A 22,303-nucleotide genomic window follows, 5' to 3' on the forward strand; every position below is an offset into this window, starting at 1 on the left:
ACAAGTGAAACAATGAAAAGATTAATGTCCTTGGTTCTATCAGAAAAAAGATGAAATTTGTGTCTGAAATACTAAAGAAGAGGTAAGAAAGGGAAAGAAATGTGATAGTTCTCAGCATATAAAAGGTTAATGAGATCTCTCCAGAGGATACTCATAATTTCAAGGTAAGGACAACCAAGACTGCTTGAGCATTCTGAGCAGAGTGTGGATGTGACCGTGAAGCCACTCTTAAAGTTTGCTCTTCATAGCATCACTTACATGCTAGAAGCTGGATTTTCTTGAAAATTGTTTTTGTTTCACTCATCTTTAGGAACTTAGGAACATTTCTCATTCCAGCAGAGGAACTTACCTGCTTGAACCCGACACAAATCAATCAGAAGTTCACAAATCAATCAGGGGTCACTCATTGTGCTTTTCTCTGGAGACTCCATAATTAGGTGAGAAAGGCCAGGAACAGAGATCAGAATTTTATAGGTCCACAAAGTCCATTCCACCACAGATAGCCTTTCTCCTAAAACAATTCCAGCAATTTCACTGTCTGATTGCACTTTGTCATTTCTCTTACAGTGTTCTCAATCCATATATAATTATCATCCATATCCAGAATAAACTGATATTTTGAATGGATACAACTAAAAGAACTGAGGCATGTTACGTTTCTATTACTATAAATAATAGCTCAGATAATCAATGTATAAAGAAAAAATATAGAAGAACTGCAATAGGGATCAAGACTTTACTACAAGGACCTTTAGGGGACACTTACAATGCAAACAATAACAAGGTATAATGACCTTAACTTATGAAAGAACAACTTTTGAAAAAAATGTGAATACAACTTTAAAGGGGTTTTCAGCAGATTTTATGTGAACCAACTTGTGTTCTTAATCATAAATTTATTTAGTTTTATTAAAGCAACTCATTATGAGCCTCAGACTTACTATGTCATCTGAAAATTGAACTCTTATGTTTACTGAAAAGCTCCACACTGGCTAATGACATATGGACAGATATATTTCAACCACAGGTGTTCTTCCTTTTTTAATTATATATATGAAATATTATTACATAAAGTCTGACAAAATAGCAGATGTCACCAAGAAAATATTTTTCTACCAAGTACTCTCTTCAGAGTCCCCTTAATCTCCTGGTTCCTGAGACTATAAATGAGAGGATTCAGCATGGGGATCACCACCGTGTAGAACACAGACACCACTTTGTTCTGGTCAGTGGAGAAGCTGGACTTGGGCATCACATAGATGAAGGTGATGGTTCCATAGTAGAGAGTGACGGCAGTGAGGTGGGAGGTGCAGGTGGAGAAGGCCTTGTGGCGCCCCTCAGGGGAGCGCATCCTCAGCACTGTGGTGAGGATGGAGACGTAGGAGATGGTGATGACACATACTGTGACCACAATGATGGAGCCAGCAGAAAACGAGGAAACAAATGCAAGGACATTGACATCAGAACAGGAGAGCTCAACTAACGGAGCAAAATCACAGAAAAAGTGGTTGACTCCATTTGGTCCACAGAAAAGCAAAGAAAAGAAAGAAAGGGCAAAGATGGAACCATTGAGGAAACCACCTGTATAAGCCACTGCAAGTAACTGGAGACAGACTTGTGTGGACATCTTGGTTGAGTAAAGCAGTGGGCTGCAGATTGCCACAAAGCGATCATACGCCATGACAGCCAGAAGGAAGCACTCAACTGTGCCAAAGAAAACAACTGAGCCAAGCTGGATGTCACATCCGACGTAGGAGATGGTGTTTCTCTCCACCAGGAAGTTTACAAGCATATTGGGTGTGACGGAAGATGAAAAGCCTATGTCAGCAAAAGCTAAATGGCTCAGAAAAAAGTACATGGGATGATGGAGCTGAGAAGAGGCTCTGATAAGGATGATGGTGCTGAGATTGCCAGAGAGGGTGACCAGGTAGATGCAGAGGACGGTCACAAAGAGGAAGACTCGGAGGACTGGATCATCTGTTAAGCCCAATAGAATGAACTCTGTCACTGCTGTGAGGTTCCCATTGACCAGGGGATCCATGGGACAGTGGCTGCTGAAAAGTGAACCCATGGTAAAGACATGGCATGAGAGCACTTGTGAATATGACGGTCTCATTTTCATGAAGGCAGATGGAATGTCACTATAAATAACATTATTCACTATTTATGTGCAATGATGAGTCTGACTGTAATGTTAAAATTGTTTTTAGCAGAAACTCCAGAAAAATTCTTTAATTTTGTGTCTTTTTACTTTGTATATTAGATATGTAGTTCCCCATTATATATCCAAACTGACTTTAAAACCAAATAATAAAATTACAAGACAGATGAGAATAACAAAAATGAATACAGAGTATAATGTGAAAAAAGTATACATAGGGTTTTGCAAGAAAGACCTGGATAATAGTTAACATTTATCACATACTTCCTAAATGGTAAGAATAGAGCTAAGAATTACATATATATATATATATATAATATTTTCCATAGAATAACATTAATCACTTTCACTATTATGGAGAAGTTAACCAAGTCTGAAAGCAGATATGTAACTTGTACAAGGTTACATATCGACTGGAATGTATGATTTTAATATAAATAATATAAAACCCTGGATATCTGACTGCCCATTCCTTTAGTGGTTGTGAAATAATGAAGTTAAATAATAGCTACCATGAATTCTAATGAACACAGCAATGAATGAAACAGAGGTTTCCTTAAAAGTTCTGACAGCTGATCTGAAAAAGAGTCACCTAGGTTGTTATGTACTTCATAATGTCTATCAATTAAATATTATGTTTTTATTAAAAAATAAGAAAAAAATTATTCTTCATAGTATAACAGGAATTCTAAATTAGTGTGATGAGTGAGGTTACTTACTATAAATTTATTGCTTATTGTCACATATTATTTTTTAACAAGCAAAATCAATGAAATATCAATGTAATTACTATGACAAAACATAGTTGATACTCAGTACATAATTAAAATAGACCCATTTGAATAAATCAAATCACTTCTTAGTGTAATAATGATTTCTAAGTGGTATTTTATAGCATGAAATAATATTATTTTCAAAATATTATATAGCTGAATCATGTATAGACTAAAAACTATAGGCTAAAGAAGAACTAAAAATGTATAGATTAAAGAAGAAGCATAACTGATCTAGGGACCAGGTTGATCATCCCCAAATTTTCCTTGTATATACACAAAGGTTTTTAAAGCTTTCCTTTAATCTAAAGCATTTAGATGCCTAAATAAAATGTTTTCCCACAATTTTTTTCTTTACATTTTAAAATCTTCAATTTAATTCTATAAATAGCAATAAATGTCCAAGGCATCTGAAAGTCAGCATTTTGGCAAAGTGCCAGGTTTGGATAGCACTGAAAGACCATATGAATTATTTCTACCTAATGGGTAGATAACAAGGAATGCTGGTAGCTGGGATTTTGAGTGTTTATTCACATGAAACTAATGGTGAAAACAGCAAATCACCCAATATTGCCCACTAGCTGATTGCTTGATTATACCTGCCCCTTTTCCATACTATGACTTATATATGAAATGTTCTCAAATTGTAAATGAGAACCAATAAGTCAGAGTCACTAACAGAAGCCAAAGACTTACCTTCTGAAATGAGAGCTGATTCATCTTTCATTAACAAATCAAAGTCATAGTGTCAATATTACTATTCTTATTTTATTTTCTCTTTGGGGGATAAATCTCTGAAGACACTACAGATTCAAATGTGAATTCAAAAGCATCGTGGAGCATCATTATTTTCTATACTGAATATTGAGCAGCTCAATTCACACACAAAAACAACTGTCTTTCAAGATTCTTTCAATTCTCAAGTGGTCAATTTATTCTTTTGTTTCTATCTAGGTGTTCATGCATAGTTCAATCACCTTTTATTAATAACTACTACAGAGTGTAATATAGCAAAGTAACTTACAAATGTTGATTCCGTGTTTATTTTGATATTTCTGATTAAGAAATAGTATTATTAAACTTCAGGTATAAAATGCTTACCATAGTCTTAGTTATTCAATGTTTTATTGATAAGTATTTTGTATTCATGCTATATGAATATAAAACATATAATATTAAGTAAGAACTTTGGAGGAATATGGGTAGAACTTTACATTGTAAAGTTTTTTTAATTTGTTCTTTTTAGTTATTCATGACAGTAGAATCTATTTTGATACATACACACACACACACACACACACACACACACACACACACACACAAACATGGAATCTATCTTATTCTAATTTGGATCCCAGTCTTGTGGATGTACATGATGTTGAGATTCACTGTGGTATATTCATGTGTGTACATGGGAAAGTTAGGTTAGATTCATTCCACTGAATTTTAAAGAACAAAATTTAAGGCTGCTATGTTAGATATTAAAGAAAAAGTAATTTTAAAATGCCTTGAAAGTAGTATAAAGAATTAGAATTAAAAAGAAGTTTGGATAACTTCCAGATGAGAAATAGTCTCAAAGTGTAGCCTCTTGAATCATGCCTCAGAGTGTAGGTGGCTCATGTTGGAACACAGGAATCTTCAACCTCAAGACTCATTCTTACCCTAGTACTCTGGGTAATCCTAATTTGAGATCTCTTATCTAAACCCTCAAAAATCCTTATTTTTATGGTTTTATTTTTTATGGTTTACCACCATTAAGATAATTAGAACCGATATTCATTCAGGGTTCACAATCTGTTAATAAATATACTAAACATTTTACACATATTTAATCCTCACATCAATTTAATGAGGTAGGAGCTTTGATCATCTTCATTTTTCATATGAAAGAACCGAGACTAAGGAATTCAAACAACTTTTTCTGTGAGGTTCCAACTATACTCAATTCCCTCCTTCTATTTTTATCCAGGAAAGTGTTCACTTCAATGCTTCACTTATTCTCTGAAGCCTAAGATTTTCTGGGAGGTCATTAGCAGTCTGCTCTGTCAATATGCAAGACTTTCCAGATGTGGAAGCAGTTAAAGTCCCTAAGCATAATTCCAAACAATGGAGGCTGGAATGCAGTTCATATCATTCCCTTAACTTTAAGTTGGGGTAATTCTGGAAGTCCATTGTTGGAATTCTCACTTGTTCAAGTTGCAGTTGCTCCAGAATTGATCTCTAAAATACAACTGGGGAGATGAATATTAAGGTGATAATGTGAATCTCTTTCTTGCAGCAATGGATAAAGAAATGGTAAATACCTGGTTTAATGTGAAAAATCTAATATATTCCTTTTCATTCCTTTAAGATACATAAAACTCACCAAATAAAAAGGTGTTTAATGTTGTCTTGTGGTGTTTTTATAGAGAGATGTAAGACACTCAACAACTATAACATAAAGGTAGTTTGGGGAAAAAACATATAAGGTCAGAATCTTGATATTTTTTGTAAACTACTATATTATTAACTTTAGACAAAAGGCAAAAAATTACAAGCTTATATTGTAATCTTGAGAGCAATAATTTTAAAAGTAGTGCAAAAACATATGGCTAAAGTGTCAATAAAAAATTAAAATAGAATTTTAAAAATTCAAATAATCCAAAAGAGAGTAATAAATTAGGAGAGAAAAATTAAAACCTGAAAAACAATATCTATGAGTAATTTTCAACCAATATAATTCTTAATGATTAAATATTTTCATCTGTATTTGGGGAGAAAAGTAATGAGGTCCACCCTAATCACACTTTTATTCAACATTATCCTGGAGGACCCAGATATTAAGGTAAGCTAAACCACAATAAGTGGGGAGAGGAAAGAATAGATATTCAGTAGATTAGACAATGGGGAATGAAGGGAAGGGAGGGGGTAGGAAAAGGAAAGACAGTGGAATGAATAAAAAATAATTTTCCTATGTACATATATGAATACACCATAGTGAACTCCACCATCATATACATTCTCAAGAATGGGGTCCTACTTAGAATAAGGTATATTCCATGCTCATATCATTATATCATTATATCGAAGTGAATTCTATTGTCATGTATGACTAAAAAAAAAAACCTATTTAAAAGATGGAACTGAACATAGTGTCACAGACCTGTAATCCCAGCTATTCAGGAGGCTGAGGCAGAAAGATTGCAAGCTCAAGACCAGATTCAGAAACATAGCAAGACCATGTCTCAAAAAAGGGAGGAGGGCCTCTCCATGTACTTCAGTGGGATAATACCCCTGGGTTCAATCCCAGTACTCAAAACAAAAAAAGGCTAAAAAGATGAAACAGGAAGAAGTAAAACTTCCCTGTCATATGTAACTATTTATACAGGAAAAGAAAATATACTGAAACTAATTTAGTAAGATAGCAAGAAAAAAATCATAATATATACACAAATAATTATATTTTTATATTTTAGCAACTTTTAAAACAAAAAAATATATTTAAACTGTAACAAAACCATAACTATTTAGGAATAAATTTACAAACATCTATGCAAAATCTCTTTACTAAAATTTTTAAGGAGAAATTAAAACAGACATAAATTAAATGGAAAGAGATACACCATGTTCATGGATTGGAAAGCTCAATAAGATATCAGTTCTCCAAAAATTGATCTATAGTTTTGATGTAAAGTGGGACAATATGCTACAAGACCTTTTTATAAAATATTATCCTATATAGATATGAAATTTAATCAGAATAGTAAGAGCAAAATTTTTTGTACTGGGGATCGAACCCAAAGTTGCTTTACAACTGAGCTACAGATTCAGTCCTTTTCATTTTTAATTTTGAGATAGGGTCTCACTAAGTTGCTCAGGCTGAATTTTGAATCTGTGATCCTCCTGCCTCAACCTCTCAAGTCACTTTTATTGGGTTCACTTTTTATTAGGCAGGTGTGCACCAGACAAAGAATAAGTTTAAGGAATTTGCATTGTATGACTTCAAGACTCACCATAAACACACAATAGTCAATACAGTATAAAATGTATGTTAGTTTTTTGTTGCTGTGACAAAAGTACCTGACAAGAACAACTTAGAGATGCAAAAGTTTATTTTGGTTCATGGTTTCAGAGATTCAGTCCATGATGAGCTAATTCTATTGTCCTGGGCCCAAGTGAGGTAAGACATCATTAAGGCATGGCAAAGGATACACCACTCTGCTCATGGTAGCCAGAAAGCAGAGAGAGAGAAAGGAAGATGAACCTTTATGGGACATGTCCCCTATAAACCACCTCCTCCATCTATGCCCTAACCACATTTACCTCTGAATATTTCTGCATTAACACAGGAGCATTGGGGGAACACCTCATACCCAAATCATAACATTCTACCCCTGGACCCCCCAAAACTTACGTATATCTCATAATTCAAAATTCATTTACTCCATCTGCAAGAGTCTCCATAGTCTTAAGAGTTCCATCATTGCACAAAAGTTCAAGTCCAAAATCTCCTCTAAAACTCCAGGCAAACTCTTGGATGTGAATCCCAGTAGAAATCAAAAGCAAATTAAGATATGCAATATATAAAGGCACAAACTATACATTCCCAATTCCTAAAGGGAAGAATAGGGGCAAAAAGCGATGGACGAGACTGAAATTCAGCTGGGCAAACATTTGGTCCTATAACATCAGGCATAACATTGAGGGCATATGAGATGTAATCTCCAAAGGGCCTCAGACTATCCTGTCCTTATGGTCTTGTAGGTTGCAGCCCACATAGCCTCCCTTTTGGCCTGGCTCTCCCTGAAGTCAGCAACATTCCTCAGATGTTTCATGTTACCGGCATCTTCTAATCTCAGGGATCTCAACTGCAACTTCACCTTCTTCTCAGAGCTTCATTAATCCTATCTCAGGGACTTCCGGCTCTGCTACACTCTTCCTGAACACCCAGGCATTCATCTGAGATCTCAGTGGAAGACTCTGTGATCCCCTAACTCCACTATGCTGCATTCCTGCAAAAGCAGCACCATGTGGATAATGCCAAGGTTATCTGCTAGATTGGGCAGTAGCTGGGCCCCCTGTAACCATGGTTGCAGCAGCCTCTGAGTGCCTGGATGCCTAAGCATGGTAAAATGAATCCCGGTGAAATGGTTTTCTAGGCACTTCTATGCAAGCAGAGTGCCCCCAATCTCTTAAACAGGTTTTTAAAATTTTACACCCTTGAGTATGCCAGGGGTGTGCTCTTGCTAATTTATGAGATGCCTTCAAGGCATCTTTCCTATTGTTTGTGTGCAAAGTACTTAATTTCTCTTTAGAGGCAGTAATCTCTTCAAAAACCACAACTTCTTTGGCTCCAATTTTACAGGCACTTTTCTGGTCAAACTTCAAATTTTAAAAATCTTCATTTTTTGCTTTCTGCTCCCAAACTTCACAGTTAACCTGGCTAAAGACTGACAGCAATATTCATGCTGCAGCCTGAATGTGCTATTTTGAAATTTTCTCTGTCAGATTACTTAGTCCATCATCTTTAAATTCAGCGTCACACAAAGTCATAGGCAATAGGCCAAATGTAGACAATTTTTTTTTTTTGCCAGAATATAATCCAATGGCCTCTGATTCAATTCCCAGTAGAATACGCACTCCCCTCTGAAACCTCATAAGCACAGTCTTTACTATATACATTCTTATTGGCATTTGGATCTTCTGATCATCCACTAGCATTGTTATGTTCTGCTTACAACATTCTAAGTCTTCTCCATTCTGCAACTCCTGCACAAACCAGTTCCAAAGGCTCATAAACCACATGGTTAGGTGAGTCCTAGCTAGCAATGATCCTACTTCTCCATGCCAATTCCTTTGTTAGTCAACTTCTCATCACTATGACCAAAATACCTGACAAAAGAACTTTAGAGGAAGAAAATTTTATTTTGGATTATGGTATCAGAGATCTTTACCCATGATCTGCTGATTCCATTGCTCTAGGCCCAAGGAGAGTCAGAACATCATGGTGAAAAGACCTGGTAAAGGAGCACTGCTCCACTCACTCATGGCAGCTAGGAAGAAGAAAAGGGAAGGGGCTGCAGGGAAGATGACCCCTCCAGAGCATGAACATTCTTGCATCAAAGTAGGAACTTTTGGGGGACACCTTATATCCAAACCATAACAAAGTTTGGACATACAGAAAAAAGGAACAGAAAGGACAATCCAAAAATTGTCTCTACACACATATATACATATAGAACCACTGATTTTGGACAAACCTTAAGAATTGAGTAGGAAAAAAGTTTTCAGCATATATTACTTGAACAACTTCATATCCATATGGAAAAAAATGAACAACCCTGAACTTATATCAAACAGAAAATTTAACCCAAATTGTTTTACCGACATAAGTATAAAAGACAAAATTGTACATTTCTAAAAGTAAATATATGAGAAAATATTTGTAACTTTAGAGCATGCTAATGTTTTTGTAAGGAAGGAAATAAAAATGGCATGTAATCTTCTCTTAATGCTTTGCTTTTTTGAAACAAAACCCAGGACTGAAAATGAAAAATGTTTTCAATACATGTATATGACAATTAGCTCATATATAGAATGTGGAAAGAACCAGAACTGTTAGAACTAAGTATTAAGATGACACAGAGCCTAAATTTTTAAACTGGGGAAACAGGTACTTTATAAGGACATATGTGAACAGGAACTCATAAGGAGATACACACATGACTAACGACACATGAGAAGACGCTTATTACAAGTCCTCAGATAAATATAAATTGATGTGACAAAGAGATATCAATATTACAATGATTAAAATTTAAAAAACAATACCAAATGTGGGATTTTAAGTAACTGAAATCTCAACATGACACCTGTGAATATAAAACTATACAGCCACTTTGGAAAACTGTTCTGCGTTTTCTTAAAAATGTAAACATTTACCAACTGGAAACCCAGCATGCCTGCTTCTTTGTACTCACCTATGACAAGGGAAGACATGCACACACTATTTAAAAGTTCATACTACCAGATTTATTAACAGAGGCCCCAAACTGGAAACAACCTCAAGTGATCAACAGGTAAATGATAAAATCATGACATATCCATTCAATGGGACCCTCCTACTGAGCAATAAAAAGAATCAAATTAATGATATGAATGAATCTCAAAATAATTATGCTAGTACAAGGAGTCATACACAATAAAGCATGTGATTTTTAAGTTATAAAACTGTAGAAAAAGCAAATTAATCTATGTTGTCTCAAAGGAAATCTGCAGGCACCTGGAGCCAGGGCAGAGGGAAGCAAAGACTGCACATAAACATGACGAATATCCAGAGGGTAATGGAAATTTCTTTTAAGAGAAGTTATTGAAATGAAAGACAAGGAGCATTACTATCAGAAAGGATTTTACTTCTCTTTCTAGAACATCTTCATCCCTTTTACTGAATTACTTTTGCACTTTATGAAAGAAGGGACTTAAAACCAAACAAATCATCTCTACTCTCACTTGACTCCCACTTTCTTCCCTCCACTTTTCCTATTCAGCAACTTCTTTTTAAAAATCTCTGTTCCTTGTTAGAAGCTATTCAAAATAGTTTAAGTTGTTTGAAGTTACTGTTGACTGCTTAAGAGGATAATTGAATTACTTTTTCCTCTTTTAATTTTTTGGCATATTTAGTTTAAGCTAAAACATGGTTCCCTCTTTTTCTCTTAGAAGGTAAATTCCACCAGAACAGACATCATTGCCTGTTTGACCCTCATACTTCCAGTAGCCAAGACTGTGCCTGGAATATGAGATGCACTCAATCTAAATCAACGAATGAGATAATGGATTAGACAACTAATGTTCTAGGTTACTATCTCCAGGAATATAGTCCAGTGTTATTTTTAACACGCACCTACTCACTTTTTTTTTTATAATTGAGAGGAGGGGTTCTTAGTCCCCTTTCTAGGAGGAAATGATACTGCTATTGCTATTACTCTTCCCAGAGTTGACTGACATTGCATTTGGAAGAGTAGAGGAAGAAGATAGAGCAAACAGATAGACTGAATATTCAGGATAGGTACAGAGCAGCTGCAACATGTAGCCCTATCTGCCTTTGCAACATTGCATAACAGGACCATAGAAAATTAAAGAATGTGAACTTAGACTTCATGAAATGTCCTCTCCATAGAGACAAAAGGAAATAAATGCCAATACTTAGTAATGAGGGCCACTTAGCAGAAGCAGAACTCCAGCACTACAAGGAACAATGCATTATCCCATAGACAGAAATTCAGTCTGTGTGAATATATGACTGACAGGGATGGCAGTTACAGCTGTTTCCTCAAAGAGAAGGAACAGGGTCCAGCAATTTTAACTTGATGTTTATTCTCCATTGTTTTTTAAATTTTAAGTGTGCATAATTAAGTACATCAAATTCTTATTCCCGTGTGCATTGGCATTCTGTCTTGAACGAGTTCTCCAAACCAGAGCATTAGTAATTGTCACACAAATGATTTAATGAAGGAGCTATCTCAAGGGAAACCTATAAGGATGATAGAGAAGCAGGATAAGGCTTGAGAAGACTCTAGATGAAGATACAGAGTAGATGAAATACAGCATCAGTCCGAGCCCACAGGTACCAGTGGATCACGAATGACACCTCAGAGTGGTCCAACTTTGCAAAAATAGGACATTTTTGTTGTTATTGTTTTAAAGCTATGTATCATTTAATTGATGGCCATGAGTCATCCTGGGTATACCGGCATGTGCTCCCAGATTTTGTCAGTCTATTATGTTCCTTTCTGCCATGAGCAATTCTTGAGTATGGCTATGAATGTTAGAGTTGACTCTCAAAGAAGATTGAAGATGTGCTCTCTGCATTTGTACAAAGAGTCCAGGAAAGGTAAAAACAGATCAATCTGGCTTCAAAAAGTTCTAATTCATTGTTATGTGCAGCAACCTTGTCTGCTACACCACATCTATTAGCATTGAGGCTTTGGAACCCAGTGGAGGCCAACCAGAGTGCCCCTCCTAATAGACTTCCTTCTTATTGACTGTGCTTTTGGCCTCTGTTATTAAATACTGTGCAAGTAAGGGGCTTTGCGGGTAAGATGGCAGTTGTGCTGAGCCTTGAAGAATGGGCAAGGTTTTGGATGGGTTAAGTCCAAAATAGAGCTTTGCAGACAGAAAGACTATAAGACAGAACAAGGATATGCAGAATTTAAACAAGAGATAGTATGTCAATGGAATAGTAATTGGTCACAAAAAAGATGAAATGCTTTCAATAGCAACAACACGGATAGAACTGGAGATCATTAATTGAAATAAGCCAGACACAGAAAGATAAGTATTGTATGATCTTGCTCAACTATGAAATATCAAAATGTCATCCCATAAAAGTTGAGAATGAAGTGGTGGTTATGAGAGACTGGAAAGAGTAGGGGTAAAGGAAAGAATGGGAATGGCTGGTCAATGCATACTAATTTATAGTCAAATAGTAAGTAATTTTGCTGTGCTACTGCATGATATGGGGGCTATGGATAACAATTATGTACTGTATATTTTAAAAAGCTAGAAGGACTTTGGGTGTTTCCCCATGTAAAAATGATGAATGTTTGAGCCAATGCTATGTTTAAGCTGATATAAACAATATCAAGGTGTATAGGTTTTAGTCGGCTTTTTCACTGCTGTGACTAAAAGACCTAACAAGAACAATTTTAGAGGAGGAAAAATTTATTTGGGGGCTTGTAGCTTCAGAGGTCTCAGTCCAAAGACAGCTCCGTTCCTCAGGGCTCAAAGTGAGGCAGAACATCATAGTAGAAAAGTGTGACAGAGAAGAGCAGCTCAGGATATCATCAGGAAGTAGAGACAGAGAGAGTCCACTCACCAGGTACAGAATATACACCCAAAAGCACTCCCCCAGTAACCTACCTCTTCCAGCCACACCCTACCTGCCTTCAGTTACCTCTCACGACTTATAACCCAATCATTTCACTTCTAAGTCTTCTTGCATTGTCTGACACATGAGCTTTTCAGGAACATCTCATATCCAAATCATAACAACATATGTATCGAAAAATCACATGGTACCTCATAAGTGCGTATTAGTTTAAAAATAAAATTAATTTTAAAAATTTAAAGAAAAAAATTTAAAAAGAGTGTTGACTAGTTGGCCTTAAGATCTGAGTTTATGAGAACAAGTATTGGGGATAAAACTTGGCAGTCTATTGGTGAAAGACAGAACTGATGGTAAATAATTTGAGGGACAAGATGATGAGAAAGACAATTAGGAACCATTTGCAGATATCACTGCAATAACTGGGTATTTGGATAAAAGTGCATATTCATTTTAAGCAAAGTCTTCTATAACAGAGTCCCCCTATGAGAAAGCAATAACAAGGATCATACTGTGTGTTCATTTTCTTCCCACCCACCTTTGCTTTGCTAGGGAATAGTTTCATGACACTTCATTCCTTTTGCCCTGTGAATAGAGTAGAAGAAAACTGAAGGACATGGTGAATTTTCAGAATTAGAAAATGAATGATATTATGTAAGAAGTGAATATACCCAATGAAATCACTTGTATTCAAGTATTTTTTTTTTTTTTTTGTACTGGGGATTGAATCCAGGAGTATTTTACCACTGAGTTACATCTCTAATATTTTATTTTTTAGTTTGAGACAGTCTTTTCCTAAGTTGTTGAGGACTTCACTAAATTTCTGAGGCTGGCCTCAAACTTGCAATCCTTCCACATCAGTCTCTCTTGTCATAGGTGTGTACTGCACACCCAGTTCAAGTATCTATTTTTAACAAGTTGATCTGCAATCATTTCCATGTTATTCAGAAGAATAAGAACACACATATCCAAAAGTCCCTATCAGGCATATAAAAAGCACTTTTGTGGACATGACATAGGATGATAGATCCACAGACACAAGACTTCTATTACCTAACAGAGTCTCAAGAGAATCATCTCAGGGCTCTGTTAGGTAATAGAAGTCTTGTGTGCAGACGCTTCACAGAAGAAGATATACAGGTGATCAACAAATACATGAAAAAGTGCTCATCATCTCTAGTAATTAGAGAAATGCAAATTAAAACCACCCTAAGATTTCATCGAACTCCAATTAGAATGGCTATTATCAAGAACACAATAATAATATGTGTTGGCGTGGATGTGGGGGAAAAGGTACGCTTTTACAGTGCTGGTGAAGTTACAAATTGGTGCAACCACTCTGGAAAGCAGTATGGAGATTCCTCAGAAAACTTGGAATGGACCCACCATTTGGCCCAGCTATTCCACTCCTTGACCTATACCCAAAGGACTTAAAATCAGCTTACTGTAGTAACACAGCCACATCAATGTTCATAACTGCTCAATTCACAATAGCCAGATTGTGGAACCAACCTAGATGCCCTTCAATTGATGAATGAAGAAACTGTGGTATATACACACACACAAACACACACACAGTGGAATATTACTCAGCCAAAGAATAATAAAATTATGGCATTTGCAGGCAAATGGATGAAATTGGAGAATATCATGCTAAGTGAGATAAGCCAATCTCAAAAAACCAAAGGACAAATGATCTCGCGGATAAGCGGATGATGACACATAATGGGGGGTCAGAAGGGGCAAGAATGGAGGAAGGAGGGACTCTATAGAGGGGAAAGAGGGGTGGGAGGGGTGGGGGGAAGGAAAAATAACAGAATGAATCAAACACCATTACCCTATGTAAATGTATGATTACACAAATGGTATGCCTCTACTTCATGTACAACCAGAGAAATAAGTTGTACCCCATTTGTTCACAATAAAATTTTTTTTAATTAAAAAGAAATTAAAAAAAAAGAAAAGAAAAAGAACTGTGGTGAGTGTGAGTGGAGATGAATTTTTTTTGATGAAGTTCTTCTAGCAATACTCATATGTCCCCTCGTAGAAGAGCACTCAGGTTAATCAAGTTTGGTTTGATGCTACAGCGAACAGGGGGAGTATTTAGAATGTTAAACTAGTTTCTTTCACCTAGGCTGGAAGCAACCCTTGCTGGAATTTTCAGAAGTTTTATTAATCTTGTTTGTTCACCATTCACAAATTCAATTAACCTAGAAATGGGGGAAGCATCTGCACATGTATTCCCAGTGCTGACAGGACCCATACGATCCATTTGGAGAACAAACAACTGTTTTTAGTATTAGCCAAAAATAAAATAAATGTTGAATCTATTAAGGAATGTATGGGGAAGGAATTAGTAAATTCTCTTAAGTAATTATCAAATAAGGATTTCTGGAGGTTATGGTTCTCCATTTTTTTTTTCCTATAGCCACTATGGTAATAATAGTAAAAAACCAACATCCACTAAGCTTAGGAAGTAAGTTTGGGGATACAAAATTTTAAAAACAAGTCTCTGCCCTGCTGAGTATAAAGATCAAGCTCACACCCCAATTTTTTTTTTTTTTTTTTTTTAGATCTCATTACAATAAAATAAGTTGGGAATCTAGAAGAGGAAATGACTACCATAGGGAGGGAGGTTTATGAAGACTTCCTGGGGTAAGTGAGATTTGAATGGTTGAGACAGATTTTTATCAGACGGAAAAGGACAGCTCACACATTGTAAGAAAAAGAAACAACACATACAAAATAGAAGAAAGACTTACTATACTAGGGAAACCATAGAATGTTCTCCTATAGGAAAGGCTGGCAGCAGGAAATGAGGATGGACAGAAGAGACCTTGAATCCCTGCTAGATTACTTTCACTTGGGGAGACTTAAAATCAACTAGCTGTGCAAATGATTCTCCAGACTCTCAACACCCTGCAGTAAGTATGCTCTGAAGGTGCACCTACTGCCCACATCACCTTGGCAAGACAACCATCTCCCTAAGCCGTAGTTTCCTCATTTTCAACAAGGTAATTTTAATAGCAGTTATCTCTTAGGGTAGCTATGAGCATAATAGATGATAGAACTGAAACATTCATATAAATTAGAAGTTACTAGTATTATCCATCATGTAAGCAAATGGGGTGCAAAAGATATTTGTAAAGATGAGATAGAATATGATGATAGATTTGATATAGAAAAGCTCCTAGTAGGTGAAGTTTAAGAGTGAGACAGGAAAGAGAAGCTGTGTGAAAATCTGAATGAGTGATAGAAAGCATGTGCCCAACCCAAATGACACCCTAGAACAAAGGTATGCTTCATACAAGCAATGAAACTTCAAAATATAGAATGCATAAAAACTGATAGAATTAAAGGAAATAGTATGAAAAGCAATGATGAACTTTTCACAAAATTTCATAACTGACAAAATAATTAAAAATTCAATTAGGATATGGAAGATTTGAAAATTCCAGTTTAATTTAATCCTATTCAAGTGTATGTAACATATAGCTTCACTATTTCCAAAGATTATGATATTCCTGACAAGAGAGGCTAAATCTTCCATATCAAGTGACCTGGGCTATCAATTACCAAGTTATTATCAATTATCAATTATCAAGTACCATCAATTGTTTTGCCATTGAGCACATGATGCTCTCCAAGATGTTAATTTTTATGATCACATTTAAAACATACATATTACCTAACGACAGGGGTAAAAGAACCTCTTTAGTCAAATACTCTCCAGATAATAAGCAGAGGAGAGAAAAATTATGTTTCCCAGATATCCTAACCCTAAAATATACACATTAAAAAAAAATGAGCACAGCAGATTTTTGTAAAAATGATATGCTTAATTTTGTCACTCCTAGAAATTTATATATTAAAGTTGGCATTAATGAACACACTGGTACTGGATATTTAAGACAATTCTTCACATAAAATAAGGCCAATGGGCAACATACACTCGGATCACCGATGTTCTCAAAATCATTACTTCACAATTTCTCAATTCGCACAGAATTTCTTTCAAAATGAGGAATGTGTTTTTACCATCAATTTCCTCATGGCCTCTTTCACCTCCTTGTTCCTCAGACTGTAGATCAGGGGGTTCAACATGGGGATCACCACCGTATAGAACACGGACACTACTTTAACACAGTGGGGTGAATGGCTCGACTTGGGTATGACATACACAAATGTAACTGTCCCATAAAACAGAGTGACTGCCGTGAGGTGGGACGTGCACGTAGAGAAGGCCCTGTACCTTCCCTGCGTAGAGCGCATCCTCAGGACGGCGTGGAGGATGTACAGGTAGGAGACCGCGATGGCCAACAGTGTGATGACAATGATTGACCCAGCGGAGATGGCAGGAGATATTTCAGCAATGTAAACATGGGTACAAGAAAGCTTCACTAGTGGTGGGAGGTCACAGAAGAAATGGTCGATTATATTCGGTCCACAGAAAGTCAGGCTCAGTAAACAGCTGGAAAAGGATGAAGCATTTATGCATCCACCCAGATAGGAAGCCACCAATAAGGTGATGCAGACGGTGGGAGACATGTGGGTGGAGTACAGCAGGGGTGAGCAGATGGCCACATAGCGGTCATAGGCCATGGCGGCCAGCAGGAAGCACTCAGCTGTCCCAAAAACAACATCAGAGCCTAGCTGGACTATGCAGCCAGCAACAGGAATGGTGGTTCTTTCTCTCAGGAAACTGACTATCATGACAGGTGTGACCGACGTGGAGTACCCAATGTCCACAAAGGCCAAATGACTGAGGAAGAGGTACATTGGGGTGTGAAGCTGAGGGCTTCTTTGAATTAACATGATTATGCTTGTATTTCCCAATATAGTAATAATGTAGATTCCTAGGAAAACCACAAAGAGGATGGAACAAAGTATAGGATCTTCTGTTAACCCCAAGATGACAAACTCGGTCACCATTGTATAGTTTCCAGCCTCCATCCTTTTTGGACTAGAATCTTCTAAAATAAAACACCAGCAAATATTAGAGTAACTTAATCTCATAATTGATATATTTACCTCAATATTTAGCCTATTAAAAATAAAAATGCAGACTCGCTTTTGTCTAAAGCTTACACTTCACAAAATGTTTTCAAACATGTTACATTATGTATGATATGAAAATATTTATCTTCATTTATCTTAAGGCCACAGATACAAAGAAACCAAGAATTCAGATCAAAACACAATTCACACTCACGACTACAACATTTAATCAATTCAGGCTGTTGAGTGAATGCTTTCAAATGTTGAATGTTGAATGATGTTTTGAAAACCTGAATGGGTAAAGTGGTTGACCTTAATGTCAGTGTTTGGCAATATTCAGCTTGCCTCTATTCTCAGACACACTGGAGAACACACTTCCCAGTCATCTTGCAGTCAGGGGGGTGTGAAGTGTATGTACCAAAAAGCTGTGAGAGGAAGTATGTGTGTGTTCAGGACCAAATTAACTTATCTGTGGGGAACTCTTCCTTTTCTACAGTGAAATATTTTACATGATACAGCTACAATATAGTGGTACTTCCCACTAGCCTGAGCTTCGAGTAAATCCAGGGAACAAAGAATATACTGAAAATATACTGGAAGTGTAAAATAGATCTATACTATATTAATCTTGGAAACTTTGAAACAGCCCAACATCACCTAATCTGTTTAATAAAATTACAGATTAGCTGTGAATAGAAGCTCCACATAGAGTTTAATCCTGAGAGAAACATGAGGAAAAGTCCACTTTGAGTCATTACTTGAACTTTAGGAACTGTATCAAACTAACCAAAGAATATATTTCATAATCTTATATAAATAAGGTATGTAATGGAATGGGTTAACAAAATGTCAAATGTTAATATTATGTCATGTGAGTGCAAACAGGGCAATACATAAACAAAAAGGATAGCAAGAAGTAATTTAACAAAAAACCAATGAGTAGGTTTAACTAGGAGAAAGCAAAAAATAAATAAATTTTATTTTATTTAAGCAATATTGTTAACATTAACTATCCAGAAACATTTTCAACAAAATTCTTGTACAAACTGCTTACTTAGGTTTTAAAAAATACTAAAAATGCTCAACATCTCTAATCATTAGGGAAATGCAAATTAAAACCAAGTGAAATATCCCCTCACACATACTGAAATGACTAATATCAAAAAGATGAATGATAACGAATGCTGGCAAGAATGTGGAGAAAACAGAACCCTAGTACACTGGGCGGGAAGTTAAATTAGTGCAGCTATTTTGGAAAATAGTATGGAGGTTTCTCAAAAATCCTAAAAGTAGAATTACCATATGATTTAGTAATTGCACTTCTGCATATATATCCAAAGGAACTGAAATTGGTATGCCAGAATGATAACTTTAAAGATGACTGCAAATTTTGTTCTACTGCCATTGAGGGAAGAGTCTAATTCCTTATGAACTTGGATTTAAGGGAGACTTAGTGACTTGCCTGAGATGCAGAGGTGATGTTCTGAGACTTCTGAGACTAGTTCATAAGTACTCACAGCTTTTGGAATGTTCGTCCTTGGGACCATTTTTCTGGGAATGCATAAGCATACCTGGGTAGTGGATCCTATAGCCACAGCAATCCCAGCATGCCACATGAAATCATAGCCAAACCATATGAAGGACCCCTGCGTAACTTCCTGGGCCATAAAATTATGAAGAAGAAAATAAAATAATGGTTCTTTTAAACTATGTTTTTATATAGTTTATCAGTAACTGATAACCAAGTATCTCCTAAAAGAGAAAATGTCAATTCTACCTGGAAAGACCTACCTTCACTACAAATCCCAAAGGATCTCACACTAATAAAGCCACAACAAAGGTGTATGCATAGTCCCACAAGAAGACATAGACTGTCATGAGTGAGCACAAATAAGAAATTCATAATTACACTGTAAGACTCCCCATGGTGGAATTATCTAAAACAGGATAAAAAATACTTACATTTAAAGTAATAAAACATGATGTTAAAAATCAGAGAAAGGATCAAGATACTATATTTTTAAAAAGCAAATACTATAAAGAATGACAATGACAATTACTGGAAATGAAAAATACTGACATTTGATTAAAACTCAAGAAATAGTTTAGCAGAACATTAAGCACAACTTAAAGAAAGAACTGTAACCTTGAAATAGGTGTAAAGATTTTGTTAAGAAAACAGTGGGGGCTGGAGTTGTGGCTCAGTAGTAGAGTACTTTCCTAGCACATGTGAGGCACTGAGTTCAAACTTCAGCACCACATAAAAAATAAATAAATAAAATGAAGGCATTTTGTCCACCTACAACTAAAAAGTATTTAAAAAGAAACAGAAAGGCGAGATGATTGAATAAATGAAGGAGACATTAAGGTAGAAGATGAAATGAGAGTCCATTTTTCACATTCAAAGTAATTTCCAGGAAAAAAATATTAGAAAGAATAGGGGAAAAGCAATTTTTTATATAGATAATGATGGAGAATTATTGAGAATAATGAAAAAATAAATCTTTATATATAGCAGGCACAAATAAGAATATGCATACAGTAAAACAGAAAAATAACAAACATTAGGAAAAATTCTTAAGTTAGCCAAAAATAATAGATAATTTCTTATGAAGTCATGGCAATTAGACTAACAGAAGACTCTCTCCATCAGTAGTACTAGGAACCAGAAAACACTGAATAAGTTCAAAGACTTGAGAGAACATTATGATCTAATTATAACCAGCAAGATAATTTGAAGCAAAACTACAGTTACCTAGAGACATTTTCCAATCTGTAATACAATATCTATAGGTAGTGTAAAGAGAAAAAGGACAAAGAAAAAATTGCAGTAATTACCACATTGATTCAGATTTCATTGATTTATGCATTTTATGTCTATTTATATTTATTCACACACTTGCCATGATACTTATATGCTATTCCTTCCTGTGTGTGAAGACCTTCTTTCTGATTCATTTTCCTTCTACCTTTATTGATTTAGGAATTCTTCCAATGATGTTCTATTTTGGGTAGTTATTTGTAGTAAGGAATTTTTATTAAAGAATTTTTAACTCTTAACAATAATAAATGAACAAAGGCTTGAAAAAACAGCTCACCAAAGGTCCTAAATTAAAATCACTGGCAACACTGGAGGGGCTGTGGAGGAACAGGAACTCTCCTTCCCTGCAGGCGGGAGCACAGATTGATATAGCCACTTCAGAAGATGGTTCAGCACTTCCTTATAAAACTAAACATACCTTTACCATGAAATCCAGCAATTGCACTCCTTGGTATTTACCCAAAGGAACTGAAGGCTTATGCCACTCAAAAATGCACACCCAGAAGTTTATAGAAGCTTTATTCATAACTGTCAAAACTTAGAAGCAATAAAGATGTCTTTCAGTTGTATGAGTGGATGAATAAACTGTGTTCATCTGGAGAAACCTGAAATTCAAAACCACAAAGACCAAGAAAGATCCCCAATAAAGTCCAGCTCTTTCTAGACAAAAGAGTGGAAGCGGGGCAGCCTAGCAAGACAGAACTATTGTACAATAATGGATTCTACTTCACAGCTAAATGTGGAACAATGGAGCCCCTCTCCCACCCCAGCATCAAAGGATGAGTGGGGAAGGAATAGCTATCAGTGCCTTTCTTACTAATCTTACAAATCTCAATGCAGAAAGGGTTAAGCCAATGTGATTTAATCCATTTTTCATACAAACTCAATACAATAATGTAAGAATGCTACATCTCTGGCTTCATCAACTAGTTCCAGGATTGTGTCAGAGGTTAAAAGACACGAAACTGGAATAAATAATATTTTCATAAGAAAATAAATACATGAAAGACCTAAAGGAATTTGAAATGTGATGACTGCTGGTATTATGTGAGAGGCATCACATATAGTGCTATAAGGAAAATAAGATTTCTGGGTCTAAATTTCAGGTCTACCACTTACCATCTAAGTGATCTTGAGCCTCAACCCTTTTGAGTTTCAACTTCTTTTTAAAAATAATAATATTAATCTTTATGTTTGTGTTAAAGGAGAGATAATGTATGCTAAAACACCTAGCAATGAGCAGCAATGAATTAGTAATTCATAACCAAAAACCTCTTTCAAATATGTGACTACTAGCTTTCACTGTAAATGCAAAGGACATATATATATCAATAACAAAGTATATGTTACCTGCTGGTCAAATGTTATGATGAGGACAGACATCTAGAGTCACTTCTACATAGTGGGGCTTATTTATGTAGGACTTTAGACTATTTGGAACACTCGGTCATCAGTACCTCAGTGTCAGACATGCATTTTTTTTTTAGCATTCTATTGAAAATCCAGTGGGAGAAAATCCAAGGAGACTGAGAAAATTAGGTGTGTTTATGTATTCATACACCATGATGCTGGTAGATTTTCATTAAGATCTCAGGGGCTTCATTTATTCTCTTTTTATTAGCCTACAGGTATTACAAGTGCAAATATCTAATTAGTTTTGAAACTTGATTTGGATAAACATAATTAGC

At 35.7% G+C, this 22,303-nt stretch overlaps 2 protein-coding genes across 2 annotated transcripts; both read right to left on the bottom strand.

Annotated features, from left to right (window-relative positions):
- Positions 1–1,093: 1,093 nt before the first annotated feature.
- LOC306640977 (olfactory receptor 5P76-like) lies at positions 1,094–2,041 on the bottom strand (the record flags this gene model as incomplete). Its single annotated transcript, XM_079105749.1, has 1 exon — positions 1,094–2,041. The coding sequence occupies one exon, from the start codon at positions 2,039–2,041 to the stop codon at positions 1,094–1,096; it is 948 nt and encodes a 315-aa protein (XP_078961875.1).
- Positions 2,042–16,810: 14,769 nt separating this feature from the next.
- LOC306640981 (olfactory receptor 5P4-like) lies at positions 16,811–17,749 on the bottom strand (the record flags this gene model as incomplete). The annotated part of the gene is made up of 1 exon (XM_079105754.1): positions 16,811–17,749. One exon carries the CDS (start codon positions 17,747–17,749, stop codon positions 16,811–16,813), a length of 939 nt encoding a protein of 312 aa, XP_078961880.1.
- Positions 17,750–22,303: the final 4,554 nt, after the last annotated feature.

This window comes from Sciurus vulgaris, assembly GCF_902686455.1.
Source record: "Sciurus vulgaris genome assembly, chromosome: 11".
In the NCBI taxonomy this organism is placed as follows: domain Eukaryota; kingdom Metazoa; phylum Chordata; class Mammalia; order Rodentia; family Sciuridae; genus Sciurus; species Sciurus vulgaris.